The 21,005-nt window shown below is 49.4% G+C and overlaps 1 protein-coding gene and 1 pseudogene across 19 annotated transcripts in view; both read left to right on the top strand.

Moving 5' to 3' along the window:
- The window catches only part of Hecw2 (HECT, C2 and WW domain containing E3 ubiquitin protein ligase 2), a 356,226-nt gene that overhangs the window by 312,234 nt on the left and 22,987 nt on the right, over positions 1-21,005 (top strand). For all 18 annotated transcript variants that reach the window (XM_021247748.2, XM_021247752.2, XM_087202670.1 and 15 more), the window contains 5 exons: positions 12,796-12,948; positions 14,589-14,687; positions 18,082-18,211; positions 19,194-19,340; positions 20,064-20,178. In XM_021247748.2, the coding sequence (XP_021103407.1) occupies positions 12,796-12,948; positions 14,589-14,687; positions 18,082-18,211; positions 19,194-19,340; positions 20,064-20,178 (644 nt within the window). The remainder of the gene's footprint in view (positions 1-12,795; positions 12,949-14,588; positions 14,688-18,081; positions 18,212-19,193; positions 19,341-20,063; positions 20,179-21,005) is intronic.
- LOC147820982 (sideroflexin-2 pseudogene) lies at positions 8-12,774 on the top strand (annotated as a pseudogene). The gene has a single exon (XR_015447867.1). The product of XR_015447867.1 is annotated as a sideroflexin-2 pseudogene (transcript).

Raw genomic sequence — 21,005 nt, 5'->3', positions numbered from 1 at the left:
TAGAACAGACAAGTGGCAGGGACGAAGGCTGCGGCCATGGGCGGATGTTTCTCCACAGCGCTGCGGTTGCCTGAAACAGGAAACCCTTCTGGCAGGAAGTGCTGTTCTCATAAGCTTGAACATGTTGGCTTTTTTTTTTCTTGGTAAGGCTTCCTCTGGTTTTTAAATCATTTGACATAGAGATTCTTGGGTTAAAACTCGTAACTATAGATTATTTTTGGAGGGCAGAAGTCTCGTTTGGTTTCTTCTCTCTGCATTTCTCTTAAAGAGAAAAAAGTGGGGCTTCAAGGGTCAAAAACCAAGTAATTGCATTCGAACATCTGTGGTCTCCTTGCTGCCCTGAGTGCCGTGTAGAACACGCCTTGCCTCTTGTTTCAGAAACTCGGCTTAGACTCCTGCTGTTGTTCTACCAGGAGACTTCCACAGCAGTAGCTCTGGAGCGGTGGCCCTTATTTCTCCACCTAGTGTTTCTCTTGCCTTGGGAGGTGCCGCAGGTGCCAAGGGAACAGCCACCAACATAGCTTTCTGCCCACGAAGCAGCTCCCTACCAGCAAGTGTGGGCACCCTCCGTGACTCTGCCCTGAGTATGCACCCCAGAAAGGGTTAAGAAATGAAGGGGCACAGACTCCCACACAGTGTCTGTTGTGCCCAGGTAGACAGTGAGGCTGGGGTAGATCACCTCACACTGACAGCTCGCATCCCTCCCGGCCACCACCCTTTACTGGTGCCATCTCAGTACCTTCTTCTCAGTACCTGCAGCTACGACACAGAAGTTAAGAAACGCCCTCCAAGCTGTCTGAACTCTGGGTGTGCTCTCTTTGATTTTGTTGATTAGGATCATTCAAGGGCCACTTGTGTCCAGGAATAAGGAAGATTATTGAGCCATAGTTGTAGCATCCAGCCATCAGAACCATTCAGTTTATGGCTGATGGCATGGAGACTTCAAAGTATGAAATAGCTTGCCTGTGCTAAAGGAACTAGGGGAGAGCAAACTTGGACTCAAGCCCGGGCCCGTGGTCTTTTCATCCAGGACTCTGGGGCCAGCTCTGGGAAGGAAGCCTAAGTCCTGAACTGTGGTTGCTCTGGAGTTTTTCTTGTCCCACTGGACCATCCGTCCATCCCAGCAAGTGACTGATAACTGTCTCCCAGCCATGAACAGAGTGAAATATTACCTGAGGTGACAGAGTCTGGGCAGAAGCCTGCCTGACCTCGAGCCTTTCACTGCCGATGTGCATAGATGGGCTTGGCTGGGAGCATCTTGGAGATGCAGGTGCATCGTGGGCAACCGAGACAGATGTTGCTCACCTCATGCAGGTGTGCGCGGGACTCCTGGCATCGCCTTATAGAACCAGGCTGGTGTGATGAGGACATTTCCCTCCTGCAGGCCCCCAGCTGCCTCTTTCATTGTTGGACCATGGGGTGTTTTTTGGTTTTTTTTTATGTACATTGTTTTCCTGAAACAGGGTCTTGTTATGTTGCCCTGGCTGGCCTTGAACTCCTGGGCTCAAGTGATCCTCCTGCCTCAGTCTCCTCAGGAACTGGAACCACAGGCTGCATGCCCGTGTCCAGCCCAGCTTGCTGAGAGCTCAGAGGCAGAGGGAAGACTCGAGGAGCATGATCCCTACGTTCTGAGTGGAGCAGCTGCTTAGGAGGTGTGGCCATCCCAGCGAGGTCTCCCGTGGTCTGGACTGAGGAGAAGAATTCCCAGGGAGGTTCCCGGCTGAGTAGAGCTGGTTCCTCTGAGTTTGATTCCCTCTGATATCCAGAGCTTCTGGGCCCTATCACCTGTCTACTTCCTGTGGCCCTGAGGGAAAACAAGGGAGAGGGCATTTAGATGTGGCCTTGCTTATCAGGAGTCATCTTTTACTCTGTTGCCGCTGTATGGCTTATTGAGGCTGGATCTCTGGACTCTGGCTTAGTCATTCCAGCATGATATATACAGATTATTAGATAGTGACATTATTTTGCTGTTGAGACACTGAGAATACATTTACTGCTTGGAAAGATAACAACAGTACTCTTGCTGAAAAATAGGAACCTTAGAACTACATAAAATTAAGGAGATTTTGAAGCCTTTCTACCCTTTCAAACACATTGCCTCTGTCACCTGAAGCAATCATAACATTTCTTTCTGGATTATAATAAATATCCAAGATAAAAAGCTACCCAGATTTTTTATTGAACTATAAAAATGGAAGTTTTTTGTTATGTTCCCTTCCCCAACTTTAATGCCCACCAAATGTGTCATTTTGTAAGTTCTTCATGTCTAGGTCTAGTAGTAGGTATTTAAATTAAGTACATAGGTATCTGGTGCTGAAGATTTGGTTTCTAATGAATGAAAAGCGCCAGGGATGGAGAGATGGCTGCTTCTAGGACTAGGGCAGACAATAAAAGGACACAGCCTGAAACACATGGTAGCACCTGGCAGAAAGTAGAGGCTCTCAGGAAGCCTGCAGTGATGGAGGCTGTTGGAAGTCACCACAGCCACCCAGAAGCACTCCCAGTGGCTAAGCCAGTATCATCTGAGCAGCAAAACAAATGAAGTGGCGTTGGATTTTAACCCAAAGCGTGAAGTACATCTCCATGCTAATTAAATGCATGAATGAATGAATGAATAAATAAATAAATAAATAAATAGATGGAAAAGAATTTTTAAATCTCCTGTGCAGAATAGTTCCCAAAAAACTCAGTCTAACTTTCTACTTCTTAAGTGTGGGTTGTGCATAGTGACTTTCCTCTAAATAGTACAGCATGGAAAAGGGAGGAGAGAGGGAAGTTTACAGTAGAGAAAGCTGGAAAGTGCTGCCTCAGTCAGGTGATCAGGGTCAGCTCAGTAGTCCCAAGTCTTGTTGATAGAACATACCCTTCACCTTACGGATGAAAACACCACTTAACCTCCTGGTGTCCTCCTCAAACCCCATCACCTTAGTCCAGCCATGAAGGAAACATCAGGTAAGTCCCAGCTGGGCAGTGTGGGAGATACCTCACCAGTACTCTTTAAACCTGTAAAGGTCATCAAAACCAGAGGCGTCTGGGAAATTGACAGTCGAGAAGAGACATGATAATTAAATGTAATATCCTGGGAGGGACTGTGGAACAAAAAAGCGGTATTAGGTGAAAGCTAAGGAAATCTGGAGAAGTATTAGTACTTTCACTAGTACTAATGGATCAGAATTGGTTCATTAATTATGTTACTACTTTTTCCCACTGTGCAGTATGCCAATCATTGAAGGGCCAAGTTTTACAAAAGTTTAGTCATGAGAGGACTAAACACGAGGAAGCTGGAGCCCAGAGTCTCAAATCCACCTCCATGAAAATAGCGTTTAGGGGTATTTGAGGGGTCCAGAACAAGGTGGTCTGAAGTAAGGGCAAAGGAAATCGCAGCCAGGGAGAGGCCAAGTTAACAGTCTGTCTGCAAGTGTGTAGTCCACCTGCATGGTTCTTCACAGGCCCATGCTCAGAAAATGGCAGCTTTAGCGCCATCTGAGGGTGGGGTTTTGGGTCTCTGAGGTCACTTAGGTCAACCATAGGACACTTGCACAGGTCCCAGGGAAGGGTCAGTTTGAGATAGACAAAAGTGCCCTCCAGATTCCTAAAAAGCAACTTGAGTGACTGTACCTACCTACCTCAGAGGTGTTACCTACAGCAAAGCTAATGGGAGTGTACCGCTCAGCTCCCTGTCTCTGAAAGTGAAGCTAGAGGCTTTATCCCAGGGTTTCAGTTATAACAAAAGATCTAACTTGAGATATTAATAAATGGGAAGCTGAGTCTAGGGTATACAAGAACTCTCTATACAATCTTTGCAGCTTTTCTGTAAATTGAAATTATCCTAAAATATAGTTTATTAAAAGAAAATAGATGTTCAAATGGGGAGATTTAGGGAGTGTTTCCCCAGGGACGTTTCTTATTCCCCAGGGACTGCCCAAGAATAACTTTTGGTTGTGTCATTGCTTGAGGTGAGAGTAATGAGGCCATAGAGCAAATTCTGTGGAAAGTACAAATCATGGGGATATTGATGTGAAAAATATTATCTCGTGTCAATTTAACATTATCTGTGAGGGATTAATACTTTGTAGTTTGTATTGCTACCCTCTCAGTGACAGATTTTCTATCGTCACACTTCCTTTACCATAAATTAGCTAAAGCATAAGGAAAGGGGGATTTACTTTGATGAATGATGCATTTATTTGCCCTCCAAAACAGTATGAGTTTGCAGATTCAGAGAGACTTCAACTCTGCTTAAGGTATTTCTTTGCATAGATCTGAATTATGATACATAGACTGTTCCTGAAATAAAAAGAGTATTGGGAAATTTTAGTCAGAAATTTACAGGATGGCTACAAATTGATATTGGAGATGCCTATCTTCAGTTACAAAAATATAAAACTTATCTGGAAAAAAAAACTTATCTGGGAGTCTTTGAATGCAAATGTATAGTCTTAGTTGAAAGCTATTATTTCTAAAGTCATATTTTGTGTTATGCTTGGCATTATACAGAGTAGATGGTTTTTACATGCTATCTTGTGATCAGTGGTTAATTTGGTTAGAGCTGGGAGTTTTGGTCTAGTCGTTAAGTCATTAAAATTTCCACCCAAGTTAATTTGGTTTTCTTGCTGGGGCAGGGGGCAGTCGATAATGTGGCTGGAAACCAAGTCATGGAGATTGAATGTTTTGAGAAACTGCACAAAAGGCTGGCCTTTTCTAGTGGGCTTCAGTCTGTTTGGAAGTTGCTTCTCTAGGGAAGGGAGCAATAAAATAGGTGCTATGTATTCTCCTGTGTTATTATTTTTGTTAGTTAAGAGTCCTAGCAATGAAAGCTTGTGCGATGTCCAGTTAGCTAGGTAGGCATCCAGGGCCATTAACTTCCATAGACTCAAAACGATAAAGAAATAATGGCCTGGCTAAAGGGAGGATGTTTACGCTGGTTCCACCTCTTTTCTCCCTGGCCCCCTGTAAAAGGTACCTTCATTGAAGGAAGAAAGAGCTCATTCTGCCAGAGGTCCCATCAGTGTGACATCAGTCCTCTGTCTTTTGAGAGCCATGGTTAGAATATGGAGGAGAGGTGTGCAGACAGCGAGAGGGCTAAGGACTTCCCCAGCATCTTCCCACCAGCTCCTGCTGCAGCTCTCTCCTGAGAAGGGCCGATGAAAGCAAAAGGGGAAGCAGGGTGGGTGAGACCTGGACCAGTTCACTGCTTCCTGGCTGCTGACAGACCCCGCTGTCCTTGGACGTGACTGTGGACAGCCTCTCTAGAAGTTGCTGGGGTCCTGAACTTGACCATTGACTTCTCAGAAATCTGCAAAGCTCCAAGTTAAGTTTAAGATGGATGGTGCTTGTTTTCTAACACAAAGAGACCTTCAGAGGCTGACCTAATAACCTGTGCTTTGCAAAAAAAAGAGGGCTTCTGTTTCTAGGCTTGGGGCTGTAAACGCCAAGTGCCACTTAGTTTACTCACCACCCAGGCCTCCCTGTGGCTCGGGAGAATGCCTCGCTGCTATAAATACATCGGGGAACCCGAAGGTGTGGAGGGCAGGGGTGTGGGCCTGAGCCAGCTGCAGGAAATGGTTTCTTCCTGCAGCTGCCGTCCTCCCCACTGTAGGGTCTGCTTCCATTGGGTCCTTTGTTTTCAGCCATTCTTAGTTGAAAATAAGGAACGAGAGATAGAGTCAAAGTTCACTGTCTTAACAGATATCCTTTGCTGCTAACAACACAGGGAGGGGCGGGGTGCCAGCCTAGCAACATGCTGGTGTTTGCCGTGCTTTGTCCACACTTGGAGTCTGGAGCGGCCGGCACCCTTCAGATGTCTGCGCGTCCTCGGAGCTGCCCTCCATGCAGCTGTCCTGCGGCTACACCCGCTGTCCAGAGTTTCTGCATTTCCTTGCCAAGCCTTTAGCTGTGGAACCAACTGAACTGGCAGAACAGGAATGAAACAAACAATCCCTGTGATATGAGTCATATTAACTACTTATGTGGAAGAGGTTGCTAAGACATCACAGGAACCACATGCATGGAGTGCCCTGCTGCAGCATGTTTTATTAAATTTGCTAGACTCATGATACAGACATTGGAATCGGGATTATGATGCATACTCACTCTCCCATAGGTGGTCCTGGATTTCAGATCATAATCAAACAAGTCTAAAGATGGTCTCAGCTTTAGAATGACTCCTTCCATGCAGCTGGAGTTAAAAACAGCAGATACAAACCTGACCAGTTTAAGATCCATTTCCTCCTGGTGGAGCCATTGGCTTTGTTCTCCCTAGGGGGAGGGGTACTTTTCGGTTTAACTCCTCAGGAAAAATTTGTCTTCTCATCAGCCCTGTCCATCCATTATCATAGAAAAAGAACCAGGCTGAGGTCTTTGTTGTTTTGACAAAGTGTACCGCGTTAGAAGACGTTGCCCAGCGATCTTCCCAAACGTGGTTCTCCTGTGCGGTTTCTGACAGTTTTCACGTTGAGTTGTGGCCTGGGGTGGGCATGGCTGTTCCTGTCACTGAGCTGCTGCCGGCCGCACAGCAGACTCATAGTTTGTTCTCCCTGCTAGATGCTGAGCAGCCACGTGCACAGGCTGGGTTCCTCCAGAGGTAATCAGGGAGCCCGGCTCCTGGACTGGGCCTGGGAAGAGCGAGGCTGTCTGTGCGGCCACGGTCCCAGGCGCGGGAGGCAGGCACGGAAGAGGGTCGCCGTGATGCGCTCTGCTCAGTGCAGTGAGATTTGAACCCTCAAAGCTCAAACTCAGAGAAAGCCTGGCTTTTCCAACCCAAAGCCCAGTCAAACCTGTTTAACTCACATGGTTCTCTTGAGGAAACAGCTGCTCTTTCAGTGGTCGGGGCCCCTGCAGTGTGGTGGCCCTTGGTGTGCCTGCAAGCCCAGCCCGACAGAGATGCGGCAAACCCATGGGCACTGAGGGCCCCGGCCGGGTAGCTGTGGCCACTGCATATTTCCTGGAGGGCTCTTCACTAAGGGAGAGGTTTATAGTGAGCTGAATTGTTTAATAAAGTAGCAGTTCCCCTACTTTTTCTTTTAATCTATTAGTATGTGTTTGCAGTCCACACTGAATATGGGCATTGTGCGACCCTCTTCCTGTCGCTCCATCCAGCATCTTTCCATGTTTCCGCCTCTGTCACCTCGCATTCTCTGAGGCACCTTTGGCCTCTGCCATGCTGTCAGGAAAACAGGCAGTGACGGCCCATGACGGGACAGCTGTGCCCAGTAAAACCCTGTTGACCAACCAGGGGGCGGGGCATGTTGGCCCACAGGCCGCAGTCTGCCAACTTGCCGAATAAACAGTATAGTTTTAGTCCTGAAAAACATTTAAAATTTACTGAGGGACCGGCTGGGAGAAGCCACCGACAATAAACTCGGGGTCCGACTCAGTCGGCTCCCTGAGAGGTGTCGTCCAGCCTCGGGCTTCGTGTAACACAACGGCCCCGCCGGGCTGACTGCTGAAAGCCTCTGGCTCAGCCACCCTGGCTCTGCGGAGACTGTAAGGCTGGTAGGGGGTGGCCGCAGCCCAGCGCTGGTCTTTGCTGGTCCCGTTAGTGAAGAGCAGCTGTGAGGAGTCCTGCAGGATAGCAGCAGAGGGCGAAGGTCTGCGACTTTAGCTCAGGACAGGTTCCTTATGAGTCCCGTAGAGCACGGTGTGCAGGACTCGGAGCTCTTCCCTGAGCTCCGTGCGGAGGTCACGTGCCCGGGTCCGGGTCGCCCTTAGGTCCCCCAGGGGCCCAGGTTCCTGCCCTGCCCTGACAGAGCTGGATGGCAGCAGAGGAGCTCAGGCTGGGGTCAGGGACACGGCCAAAGTTCCTCTAGAAGCTGACTGTCCGAAAACTGTCCTGTCTTGAAGATCCAGAGTAGTGCCCCACACATAACTGCACTGCGGTGTTGCTGGAAGAAGGACTCTGAGTATGCGAGGCTTGCTCAGGCGGAAGAAGTGTTCTGCTGGCCTCGGTTGCCTCAGCTCCGACCGGGCCCGGCGGGAGGAGCCGAGGGGCGCTGCACAGGTGGTCTGTACCCCCTGCGGCCCAGGGCAGCCTCAGGATGGTTAGCTGTGTCCAGTCAGGGCCAAGGGCAGGTCCCCTGCGTCCCCGCAGACTGCGTGGCCCCAGAGCGCTGTGAGTGCTTTCTGACGTGTACCTTTCCTGGCAGTGCAGCATGAGCCCTGACGTCGCTGGTGGTGTGCACGACTTCACCCACCGCGAGGATGGGATTTTAACATGTATGCATTTCCGTCGTGTGTATTAGAAGAAACCGAGCACATTAAAACTCCGTAAATATTGTGTAAGACATGGTTACACTGAAAAAACAAGTCTGGAGTTGACTTGATGAAAGATACTAAGTACATAACAGCATGTGTGTTCAGACGCGGCAGACTGGAGAGGTGGTTTCGTGCATAGTGGACCTCTGGATGGTGTAAATTCAATTCTATTCTCAAGCAGATAAAGGCCATTTTTGTTTTGCTTTCTGGTCCCAGCTCTGTTCTGCCTATAATAGGATCCCTTTCAATGTCACAGAATCACCGCAAAAGATCAGGTGATTTCTTTTTTCATTTAAAAATGCATTAACAGCGCAAGTGGGCTGGCGCACCTCCACTGCGCAGGCGCACGCCAGTGTGGCGGGGGCGGGGCCTGGCCTCGTTCCCTGGGCCTGGCGGACTGTCGGCCTCCGTGGCCGGTGGGTGCCTCCCGGCTGGTGACTGGCTGGCGGGGAGCGTGTGCAACCGCGTGGGGCGTGGGGCTTGGGGCGTGGGGCCGGCCCAGCTGGCGGTGCTCTGCGTCCTGGCTCCCCGCTCGCGCTGCCTTTGGTGCATCTGTTTCGGGGCGTCCTTCCCGGGCCCAGTAATCTGTCACTGTGTCTGACTTGGGGGCACCCTCATCCTCTGTCCCCAGAGTCTGTAGTCTTGGGCGCGGGCACGATGGGGGGTCACCTGTCTGGCTTTAACATCGATGACCCCCGCTGGGACCAGCGCTCGTTCCTGGGGCAAGTGAAGTATTTCTTGAGCATCACAGACCCCCGGAGCGTCTTGCAGCCAGAGTGGGAGCTGGACTAGGCCAAGGCGAGGGTGGAGCAGAGCAGGATGGGTGTCGTGCCCCCGGGCACCCAAGGGGAGCAACTTCTGTATGCTAAGAAGCTGTGTGATTCGGCCTTCCACCCCGACACTGGGGAGAAGATGAACGTGATCGAGCTGATGTCCTTGCAGGTCCCCGGCGGCATGATCATCACAGGTTTCATGCTCCACTTCTATAGGACCGTGCCAGCGGTGATCTTCTGGCAGTGGGTGAACCAGTCCTTCAATGCCTTGGTCAACTACACTAACAGGAATGCGGCGTCCCCCACATCGGTCAGAGAGCTCCTCCCTTGGTGTGCTGCTGGGTGCCCTTCACTGCCGTGGCTGCTGCGAACTGTGTCAATATCCCAGTGATGCGACAGCACGAACTCATCCAGGGCATCTCTGTGAAGGACAAGAACCAGAGTGAGGTTGGCCATTCCCAGAGAGCTGCGGCCCTAGGCATCACCCAAGTGGTTATTTCCCAGATTGCCATGGCGGCTCCTGGCATGATCTTGCTGCCGGTCATCATGGAAAGGCTGGAGAAACTGGACTTCATGAAGAAAGCCAAGGTGCTGCATGCGCCATCTCAGGCCGCGCTGTCTGGATGCGTCCTCTTCGTGGTGCCAGTGGCATGTGCGCTCTTCCCACAGACATGTGAGCTCTTCCCACAGACATGTGAGTTGCCAGTCTCCTGTCTGGAACAAGAGCTCCGGGACACTGTCAAGGCCAAGGTTGGAGAATGCTTGTCCTACGTCTACGTCAACAAGGGTCTCTGAATGCCGACGCCGGCGAGGACCGGGCTGCCCACACCCTGCTCTACTGTGTGCCCGGGCCCACATTCCTCCTTGCAGCACGGCTGAGCCAGGCGGGGCAGGTACCACTCACTTCCACCAAGCACCTCCTTTCCTGGATTCCAGGGGATCATGGGAAAAGGGACGGAGACCACAGTCTTCTCTCTGCCCCGCCTTCGCCTTGGCGGGAAGCAGCTGCTGGTCCCTGTGGGCGGGCGGAGGGGGAGACAGTCAGCCAAGCGACAGTCAAGTCACTTGGAAGACGTAGGACACCTTTAGGGTTCTGGCCCAGCCAGGACTGGGGTAAGACCCAGGAAGAGAGGAGCCTTCGTCCTCCCTTCTCCCCGTCCCAGCAGCGGGACCTTTACCCTGGCAGGCCAGCCTGACTCACGAGGGAGGAGGGGAGTGCAGGCTCATGTTCCTGTCCTCTCCCCATCAGTGCTTCCAGCCCCATCCACTGACACTGACTGTTCATCCAGCTCTCTGGGAGGCTGAAGCAGGAGGATCACAAATTTGAGCCCAGCCTGGGCAATTCACTGAGACCCTGTCTCAAAAAAGGGCTGGGGGGGGGCCAGGGATTTAGCTCGTTGGTTCCGGCCCCTGCCTTGCAAGCGTAAGGTCCTGAGTTTGATCCCCAGTACCAAAAAAAAAAAAAAAAAAAAATAGGGCTGGGGTTGTACCTCGGTGTAGTGGCCCTGGGTTCAATCCCCAGCACTGGGGAAGAAAGTCATGACTGGGTCCATTTGGGGGATCTTCTCTGTGATGATGGAAGCCTCCTCCTCATTCCCTCGCTGTGAGTGAGAAGGGTGGATGTAGGCACTGACTTCAAGGTCATGGGTGTAATCTGGCTGCCGCCCCTCCCCAGCCCCTTAGCCAGACACCGAAGAACCCCTGGGGTTTGCTGGCTGGGAGAGGGAAGGCCGCCTAGGACACCTCCAGAAGGAAACTAGGGGGCCAAGGAGCCTTAGGGAGTGGCTTCCTCATGGAGGGTAGAACGCTCTGGAGCCCGGTCAGTGTGTGACTTGTGGAGGATACTGCTGCTCAGAGGTATCACCAGGCTGGCAGAGTGCTTGAAAGAGCTCAGAGATCTGCAGCCTGAGTAAGGAAGCCTGGATGGAGCACAGAACCTTGGTTGAGGCCTGTTAGGATGTCACAACTCCTCGAATTAGAGGCCGGGCGTGGTGGCGCATGCCTGTAGTTCCCAAACTGGGGATTCTGGGGCAGGAGAATCACCATGAGTTTGAGGCCAGCCTGAACTGCACAGCAAGACCCTGTCTCAAAAAAATTTCTCTAAGGGCCGGGGATTTAGCTTGGTTTCACCACCTGCTGTGCAAGTGCAAGGACCTGAGTTTGATCCCCAGTACCAAAAAAAAAAAAATTTCTCTAAGGGGTAAAGAGTCTCCCTGTCTGTGGGGTGCTCCAAATGTGTTCCAGAGAGGGAGCCATGTCCTAGGGCTGGAGTTGGCCAGCCAGGGCACAGGAGGCCAAATTTGGAAGCTAAGAATAGCTTCACATCTCTAAAGGGTTACAGAAGAAAAGCCCCATGTGATGGTGTATAACCCGTGAGTCGAGTACCCTGGCAGGCTGAAGCAGGAGGACCAAGAGTTTGAGCCTAGCTTGGGCAGCTTAGCCACTTAGGGAGACCCTCTTCGAGGCTGGGAATGTAGTTTAGTATGCTCAAATTTTCCAGGTGGACTCCACAGTGCCTCAGAATCCTCCTGCCTGAGTTTCCCAGGGACCATACACAGGCGTTACCACCACACCTGGTTTGTGGGGCGGCTGCTATAGGGGAAAAGGTCCTGATGCCGAACACCTAGTCCTTCAATATTACCCAAACGACTATACTTGTAATCTATTGGTTGATTATAGTTTTTACCCACGTTGTACCCACCCCTCGTGACTTAGCTCTACAAAACTTCCTTTGAGAAGTGGGCTCCTCAACCCACTTGGGACCCCTCCTGTCTCTCAGGAACTGTTCTTATTCCCCATTTCTATTCCCCAGTAAATTTCTTACTCTTAAAAAAATAAAATAAAATAAATAAAAATAAAAATGCACTAATACCCATAGAGTAAACAGAGAGAGAGAGAGACTTCCACAACCCTCATCCTACCTCACAGTCACTTTCACTCTCCCATGGCTGCCCCCCTCCTTGAATCTCTGTCCACTTTATCATAGGGTAGATCCACTTCATAGTTTCCATTTTAAATTTAGCATATCCAGTTGCTTGGTTGCGAATTCCTCTTTACTGCAGTTTTTGCTCTTGGCATTGTTGGCTGCTTGTCATTCCTCAAACCTAACACACTCTTCCCCTCTACTTCACTGTGACCCTGAAGTCCTCGTAAGAACAGTGGAATTTACAGTGCAGCTCAGGTGCTAGGGTCCCAGGCTCTTCCCAGAGTACCTCTCACCCTCCTTGTCTGTAATTTTCTGTGGTGTTTCACAATGTGAAATGTTTGCTTGGATTCTATCATTCTGTATTTTGCCTCTGATCTCAGGTGGGGTGGGCCTTGGATCCATAGTCTCCTCTCTCCAGTGCATGGAAGTTTCTTCCTTTGTCCTTCAGAAAGGCTCCAGGAACCCAAAGGAGATGCCACATCCTGCGACTGGATGCAGCTGATTCCCACTGGTTTCCCTTGGGAGCCTTCTTTCCCCTAACCACACTTCCGATATTTAGAAGATTTATCTTTGTGTGTATCCATCCAGATTGCTATTTGCCTGTCTTCTGCATTATGTGATGTACAGTTTAGTTTTGGATGCACTGCACGTAAATGTGCAGGTCACTGTGTTGGCACAAGGCACAGTGAAATCAGGAATTTGTTCAGTTTACTTTGTGCAGGCCTGATATATAAACAATTCTCTTTAATGAGCATTTTACAGAAAGATGGGCTCAGGAGAAAATATCCCTAATACCTAGGAAAGAAATAAAAGCTAAGTATTATTTTATTTTCTTTTTAACAGGCTGGATTACAGTGGGCCTTCCAGAGAGTTTTTCTTCCTGGTATCCAGAGAGCTCTTTAACCCCTATTATGGCTTATTTGAATATTCAGCCAACGACACATACACAGTACAGATAAGCCCCATGTCTGCTTTTGTAGACAATCACCATGAATGGTAAGAACCCCCCCCCATTTGTCTTCGGTTGATTTTCTGTGATATTTGTTTGCTGGTTTTTAATAGGAGCACCCATTTAATATCATTTTGCTTGGAGAAAATCATTATCAGCTAAATATCTCATTTGACTATAATTTTTATTGTCAAATTGAAATCCACAAGCAGTCTCCAGGCTGTAGATAATGTCTCCAGGTATAGATAATGTTACAAGAGACCAGTTTTAACTGAGTCGAGTAGAAGTCAAAAGATTTTTCCCAAGCTATAGATGATTTTAGGTTCCGGGCAAGACCACTAGGCCCCTCTGTGCACTTGTGGGCATCTGAGCGCTGGATAGGGAGGAGGACAGGGCCTGACACGGGGGTCTGGCGGCTTTTCTGGTGGCCCTTGGGGAAGTGGTTGGCCCTGGGGTGGGAGGGACCCAGCAGCGGGAGCTCTGGCCCAGGGGTGGCCGGCGGGGAGGGTCAGTGACCCAGAGGATCTGGTGGTCAACGGCCGGAGCACAGTGTCACACGCAGTGCCCATGACCGGGGGTTGCCTCTTTCCTCATCTATCACACAAAATCATCACGGAAAACTGCTTTGGGAGTCCCGTCTGCAGGTATTTATTCTGGGAATCTCAAATTGTGCTCTTTGCATCTTTAATCCCAGAATTTGTAGACTAAATATATGCACAACCCCTATCAATGAGTTCCTGTTCATGTCCACTGATTACTGCAAGGAAAGAACATGCCCAGGACTCCTCTGGAAAGCTTCCTGGGTCACGGGGTCAGCATGGATGGGCAGAGGCATTAGCTCTGGAGATCTGCCCTTTAAGCCAGCCTCCGGTTAGCTGCAGTTTGGAGTCCTCCTCACTCCGGCTCTGACAGGTGTGCCAACAGAAGCGGAAATAGGAACAAAGCTGCTGGACACTAAAATTACACACTGACAGTTTGAGTCCCAGTGTGTTTAAACTTTTGGAAGGCGTCCCACCTTGGGGCACTCTTCGTAGAGAAAGTGAGTGCACATGCATCGGAGACAGCACATCCAGTCAGAACAGACCTGGAATCAAGTCTCTGAGTTGATTCAGAATAGAATTGAACTTCAACATTTTGGAGAACAGAATGCCCCACGAGGAAACTCCCCGAAATGTCCACATGCATGATTCTTGCCTGGTGATGGTTACCACCAGGAGCTGGGTTTGAGAGAGAACAGGGATAGAAACTTTCTCAATCTGGAATGTGGCTTTTCTCAAAAGAATTTGTTTGTCCTAGAGAAACCCAGCCAGTACTCGTGCATGCAGACTAGAGGGGGCAACACCCTCCCTGCACCCCGGTCTCCTCCTGTCAGTGTCTCCTGAAGTGGGTTGGGGACCTGTCGCCAGAGTGCTCATGGGGGCTTCGTGTGGTCACAGTGGGTACCACATGGTGGCAAGGACACAGGTGGGGGAGAACTGCGTCTCATCGGCAGACGTTTCTTCAGCAAGCAGATGTGCATCATGGGCTAGTGAAAACACAACCTACAGTGCACACAAACGCTCAGGGACCTAATCTGCAGTTAATCTTGGACAAACAGACGGTTAGAGCTGGAGCCATTCTAGAGAGCAAACAGAACCGTTTAGAAACTGCTCTGACATGCACGCTGTCTCGTGTTTTTCTTTCGTAGGTTCCGGTTCAGTGGGAGGATCCTTGGTCTCGCACTAATACACCAGTATTTGTTGGATGCCTTCTTCACACGGCCCTTTTATAAGGCTCTTCTCAGAATGTAAGAATATTTTTATTGCTCTGGTAATTAACATGTGGAATTGCATTGTTTATGCTGGGCCTGGTGACACCTGTATTCCTAGCACTGTGGGAGGGCTGAGGCAGGAGGATTGCAAATTCCAGCCCAGCCTGGACAACTTAGCAATTTAGCGAGACCCTGTCTCAAAATTTAAAATCAGAAGAAGAGCTGAGGATGTTGCTCCTGGTGAAGGCCCTGGGTTCAATCTCCAGGACAACAAAACAAAAACAAGTTTTTATTAAAAAGAATCTTTAGTCTTCTGTCAGAGTTGCTATCTGTTCAGTGTTTCGAATCCGTTGCTGTTAAACTGAATACTGGTTGTGATTTTGGAAAGTAATACAGTTTTAAATATGGTTACAGGTTCTTGACCCTTTATTCCTGCCAAAGTCTTAGCTTTGCTCTGAATAATTCTCATTTGTTGCAACACATGTTTCCTCAAAACAATTGCACTTCAGACACAGCCCTGGAATTCCTGTGGTATTAATGCCAATTATTAATGGAATAGTTGTGGTTAGTTGTGTGACTCACAGCCCCTTATGCTTTCTGAGATACATTTCATATTTTGCCTCATTCAAACCCTCAACTGCCTGTTGTTGGTCAGATTTCCCTTCTCCTTTGTTCTGTTTTCATTTTATTTTTGGTCTGCTTGTTAAGGTAGACAGTGCCATACTGTTCTTGAGTTCTTCCTATATGCGAAACAGTAATGTATCACGGCAGGTGGAAATTCAGCATTTTTCTTTATTGTTATGATGATAAAAGATTGCAATTGTTGTAGAATATGTTCCTGTCCCAGAGTCATTTGCCAGGCAGTGAAAGGCAGCTGTCTGCGGGGAGAAAGCACTCACTGAGTCCTGGCTTGGTTGTGTCCCGTGCATTCTCTCACCGTGGCCCCAAACCACTTTCTGCAAAACCGAAGCGTCAACCTCACTCAGAAGCAATCAGACTGTTTCTCGTGGCCCTGGGTCCGGGGAAGCGTCTGCTGCCTGCCTTGTGGGGTTTCACACCTGTAGTTCTTGCTGGGTCCCGTTCTCTCAGGCCACTTGCTCTCTCCGTTTCGGATCCCCCTCTGCCCCGTGGCTTCCTGGAAGGGGGGTCTCACAGCTGTTCACAGGACCTCAGCTCCACACCCTCCACACGCCTTGGTCAGGCTTCCTTCACACCAGCAGTGCTGCAGGCACTTACAGAGCACTTTTCATCCCGACCCCCGGGACCATTCTGCAGAGAACCTGCCCTGTCCCCCATTTTTCCCTGGCTCTTTCTCCAGGCACCAGCGGCACCGAGCCCTTACAGTTCTCTTCTGACTTCTCCCTCTCCTCCGCTCCGACTGGCCCTGAAGCCTCAGGGTTTCTGAAGCTTCCTTCCATGTGGTCTCTGCCCTGCCCACTCGGCGGTGGATGTGGAGAAGTTTGTGAGTTTCTTCACCTGCCCACCTCCTTGGGACCCCAAACCGGTCCCCTCGGCCTTCCTTCGGTGCTCACTGGTCCTCTCCACTTGGGCATCTCACGGGGACCTCAGCATCGGCACGGTGAAGGCCAAGCTCATCATTTCCTGGGACCTGAGATGATGCCTTCCCTGCGTGTCCCACCTCCGTTACAGGGCTGGTGTTCTTGGCCACTCCGATCAGAAACCGGAAGGTGACCCTCTCACAGGGTGGCAGGTGCCCGGGACATGTCCTTCTCCTTCCCACCTCTGACCCCCTTCCTGGGAGTGGTTCACACATCATTTGTGCCATTTTTTTCCCACTGAACTCAGGACCCTGAGCGATCGTCTCGGTTTGCAGCCCTCAGGGCTGTGCATCAGTGAGTCGGTTGTGTCATGTGTTCGTTTGCCACCCCTATTTTAGATGTCCTTCTTTATAGCCTGTTCCAGTAAAGCCACTTAATAATTTCTACATTTGCTTTCTAGATAATTCTCAGACTTGTATTCTCTCCACTCTTAATTAGAACCCTGGTGTTGTTTTTACCCAGGTAACTGAAGTGTATCAGTTGGTCTCTGTCCCATTTTAAATAACCGTGTACACGTGACTTCTAGAGGACCTGTTGGCCTCGCACCCTCACATCTGAGCACGTGGTTCCAGGGCCCCTTCAGGGGGGGCTCCTGTGGGTGATGCTCCGGGCCCACTCCCAGGGACGCTCCAGCCCTGCCAACCGAACATCATCCTGCAGCTGCTGCTTTAGCGCTGCCCCTGCCCTTGGAGAATTCTGCCCTTGGCCCTGGCATTTGGCCCAGGTTATTCTGTCCTCCTCCATTCTTTCCTTCTTTACTTCCTTCTCATTTCTTCCTTTTCTATATCCCTATCTTTTAAAATCCTACAAGATTCAATGTAAGCATCCTCGGCTCTGAAAAATTTCCCCTGAATCACCAAGTAAAAGCAAAGTCCCTGTGTTTGCTCTGACAGCTTTCTGTACCTTTATTATAAATTGAAGGTGCATTTAGAAATCATGTGAATTGTAAACACGTCCGTGCTGTGTTCTCATTTGCCACCTTATACCAGCTTCCCCACTGTGTGCCTGCCTTCCCGGGAGATGTCCAGCTCATCCAGTCGCCATGAAGAGGCCTGGTGCCCAATAACTGTTTAGAACAAAATGACCCTTGCAATGGAGCTGAGGGAAGGGAAATTTCAAAGCAGCTGTAGCAAATCAATTACACCACCTTGCAACAGGGCAGACAATTGCGGCCCACCTCATGTAGATCCTGTCTCTGTGATGAAAAAGAAGGGAAGGGTAGAAAGAGATGGTTGTTATAATTGTGGAGAGATTCTTTGGCTTACTGTCTTCAGAACCACAGAATAAGAACTGTGAGGAAATGGGCAGTGTATGTGAACACAAGCCACAGAACCTCGTCTTTAAAAACACGAAAAACAAAGTTGAAGCACGGTGTTGAAATACATAAGGAATTTCACATTAGGAGAACAGTATTTCAAGGTGGTATAACAGAGCCAGAAAAGCATATTGAATCCAAGTTGTCAACCCAAGCTCAGTTGGAGACCTGGGACCAGTTGTGGGTGATGGTGTCCGTAGCAGCTCCTGTGCACCTCTGAATGTAGAAAGGGGACAGATTGAGCTGTCCCTGTGGCATTTTATATATCCGGATGTTAACGTCAACGCCAGGCTTGTGAATTACTTCACTGGTTTGGTTACTGGGCTTGACGGAGGACATTTCAGTAGTACTGCCTCTTAATAAGTTGATCTAGGGCTGGGGATTTAGCTCAGTGGTTCCACTGCCTGCCTCACAAGCAGAAGGTCCCGAGTTCAATCCCCGGTACAAAAAAAAAAAAGAGTTGATCTTACTCTTACTGATTTTTGGTTCCTTCCTCCACTACTCTGGGTTTTGCACATTGCTGAGCCTCCGTGTTTGTTTCTGTTTGTCACCTCAGCCTGTGTGATCTCAGCGATCTCGAGTACCTGGATGAAGAGTTCCACCAGAGCCTACAGTGGATGAAAGACAATGACATCCACGACATCCTGGACCTCACATTCACTGTAAACGAGGAGGTGTTTGGTCAGGTCTGTGTCGGGCTCACTGGCACGTTCCTGGCCAGGGTCGCTGGAGGCTGTGGCTGGTGGAAAGCTAATTCCATAGCTCAGAGCGGGTGCTTCTTCATTTGTGGCTTTTTGGGCGATTTAAACACAGGATTGCACTCAATTATAGTATTTTTGGTTGCGAGGATTATTCTGATGCCAACTGAAAATGAAGGTGTTCTCATTTATAGATCATAATAAGCCTTCATATGTTGTAAGCAGCAGTCCTTTTATATCCAAACAAGATATCCACAAAAGATATGATAACACATAGCTTGTGTATAAGAACTGTATGCTTATAGAGAATATGGTTTTTAATAATCTATGCTGTCCTAGAGTTGATATGAAGTTACTGAATTGGCATGTGCATTTAGCGCTCATTCAGGTTGCAGAACTGAAATGGATTGTTTTGAGACTGAGGTAATGTAAACAGTATTTCGGAGAAGGCTTACAAACAGAACTTAGATTATTTATTTCAAAGTTGGTAGAAATGTAGATTAAAGGACTTCTTTCAGCAATTATGTATTAGTTCTTATAAGGCAGTAACATTTGCTTGTTTTCTGAATTCCATGTGTTTTGCAAAACTCTCCATTTAATATGCACTTGAGGGTAATTGTGCTTGCTTACGTAGATCTTCAGTACTGACTGTAGATGTAGTTGATTCTAAATCTTAGAGGAATTTGTGGAAAGGGTTTTGTCCAACATTCAGACGGTAGTGGGTATGTGGAGCCAGTTCCTCTGCATGTAAAAGCATGTGACCACTGCAGGCAACATTGCAGGGCAGTGTTCGGAGCCCTCTGGGCCTCAGACCTCAGCTCCTTCGGGTGCCTTGAGCACCTCTGTACAGGAGATGGAGTGTGGGACCCGCCGCCTGCCTGCAGGCTGCCTGGGCTGGGTGGGGTGGGCAGCAGAGCTAGGACATCGAGCCTGTTGCCTTCTGGTCAGTTCTCTTATTTTCTAATCTCAGATCACGGAACGAGAATTGAAGCCTGGGGGCGCCAATATCCCGGTGACAGAGAAGAACAAGAAGGAGTACATCGAGAGGATGGTGAAGTGGCGCATAGAGAGGGGCGTGGTACAGCAGACCGAGAGCCTGGTGCGTGGCTTCTATGAGGTGAGTGAGCGTGCCAGCCTGCAGGGCTTGGCCTGGACCAGGAGGCCTGCAGCGCTTTCCCTGTGTGGGACGCCCGTCTCCTCTTGTGCTCTGGCTACTCTCATTTCTTGTTTAATTTCAGAAGTCCAACGTTTCCTCCATATTTCAAAAGCACACACATGAAATTGTAATGCCATTGTCAAAAGAGGCTGCTGAAATGGATGTTAGGACACCATTGCAAGAAGCATTTGATGCTTGCGTGACCACTGGTTATGTTGAGGTCATGACTCTGACTCGTGCTTAGATACAGTACTCAAATCTCGTGCTCTGTCTGGGAAATAGTTGAGCACCAGGATGGGTCATCACACGTATTCCATGAGACTTTTTCTGTAGGAGCGTTAGATCTTTTTCAAAGCCAAAAGCAAATACTTTCTTCAGTGGTCCACTATGAAACAAGGCTTCTCCCATCTGAGGACTAACCTGCTGAGCTTCTGAGGTAGATGAGATCGGAGGTGTCCAGGTGGTATGGCCTTGCACTAGACAGATTCTGCCTCGACTGCCTCACCAGATTGTGCGTTAGCAACACCCCATGTTTACAGAGCACTTCACAGTGATTCCGGCGCTGACCCGGGTGCCCCAATTATCCCCAAGACGCCCCACGCCTCCTTTTCCCAATGAAGCTCAGTGACTGGCTGTGTTTCTCCGGGTGCTCCAGCCATGCCCTGTCTTCTCTTCATCCCGCAGGTGGTGGATGCCAGGCTGGTCTCCGTGTTTGATGCAAGAGAACTGGAACTGGTCATCGCAGGCACCGCTGAAATAGACCTGAGTGACTGGAGAAGCAACACGGAATACAGAGGAGGTGAACTTCGAGTTAGAGATGGCTGGAGTCTAGGTCCCAGTTAAGGGAGGCGGAGCTCAGCCTGCTGCTGTGGGCACAGGACAGACAGACAGACAGACAGACATGCTTGCACCCTAACCATAGGTCTGATGCGGTCTCCCTGGAGACGCTGGACGAGAAAGACTCCCTGCTCTCCCAGCTGCTCATCTTTCGGGGGGTGGGACCGTGTGCCCCGCCTGAGGGTGTTGTAAGTCCTCACTGTGTCCATGGGAACTCTCACTCGTTTCACGGTGCTATCACTGCAGCTCCAGGAGCTGAGAGCCTGCTGGTCCGACTCCGCCTGTCCATCAGTCCTTCCTCATTCTAAAACTCACCTTGAGAGCTTCTTCCAGCCCATTGACCCGACCCACTCACCGTTTGCAGCTCATGGTTGAGACACCTAACTGCGAAAACACACAGTTCTCAATATGCAATAAGTACACGGGCAAAGCCCCGCCAAATTCAAGTACTATGTCCGGCTGAGAAGGAGGCTGTTGCAAGATTAGTTTCAGTAGAAAGCTTTAGAGGTGGATTTCTGTGAATAAGTACAAATTTTCGGTTAGTAACGAGGACCAAAGGTGTGGAAATTTAATTGTTCTATCTGGGACCTAATGGTAATCAAGGGTTAGTTTTGTCTAATAATTTTAAGCAAGCAAAGTCTACATTTTCTGGGAATTTGTTGCACATTAGAAAGTCTTCAGAAACTCATCACAAATACCAGCTGTTTTCTGGTTTGGGTTCTGTTTTTTAAACTCAGAATAGAAGAAGTCAGCAGTCCTTCTGAACTTGACCAGCAAAACACACACTGC

The sequence above is a fragment of the Heterocephalus glaber genome, unplaced genomic scaffold (genome assembly GCF_053883595.1).
Source record: "Heterocephalus glaber isolate CG9 unplaced genomic scaffold, H.glaber_assembly_v1.0 deba00001779, whole genome shotgun sequence".
In the NCBI taxonomy this organism is placed as follows: domain Eukaryota; kingdom Metazoa; phylum Chordata; class Mammalia; order Rodentia; family Bathyergidae; genus Heterocephalus; species Heterocephalus glaber.
The sequence above is the reverse complement of the archived record's forward strand: the minus strand, read 5'-3'. Positions and strand labels throughout refer to the sequence as shown.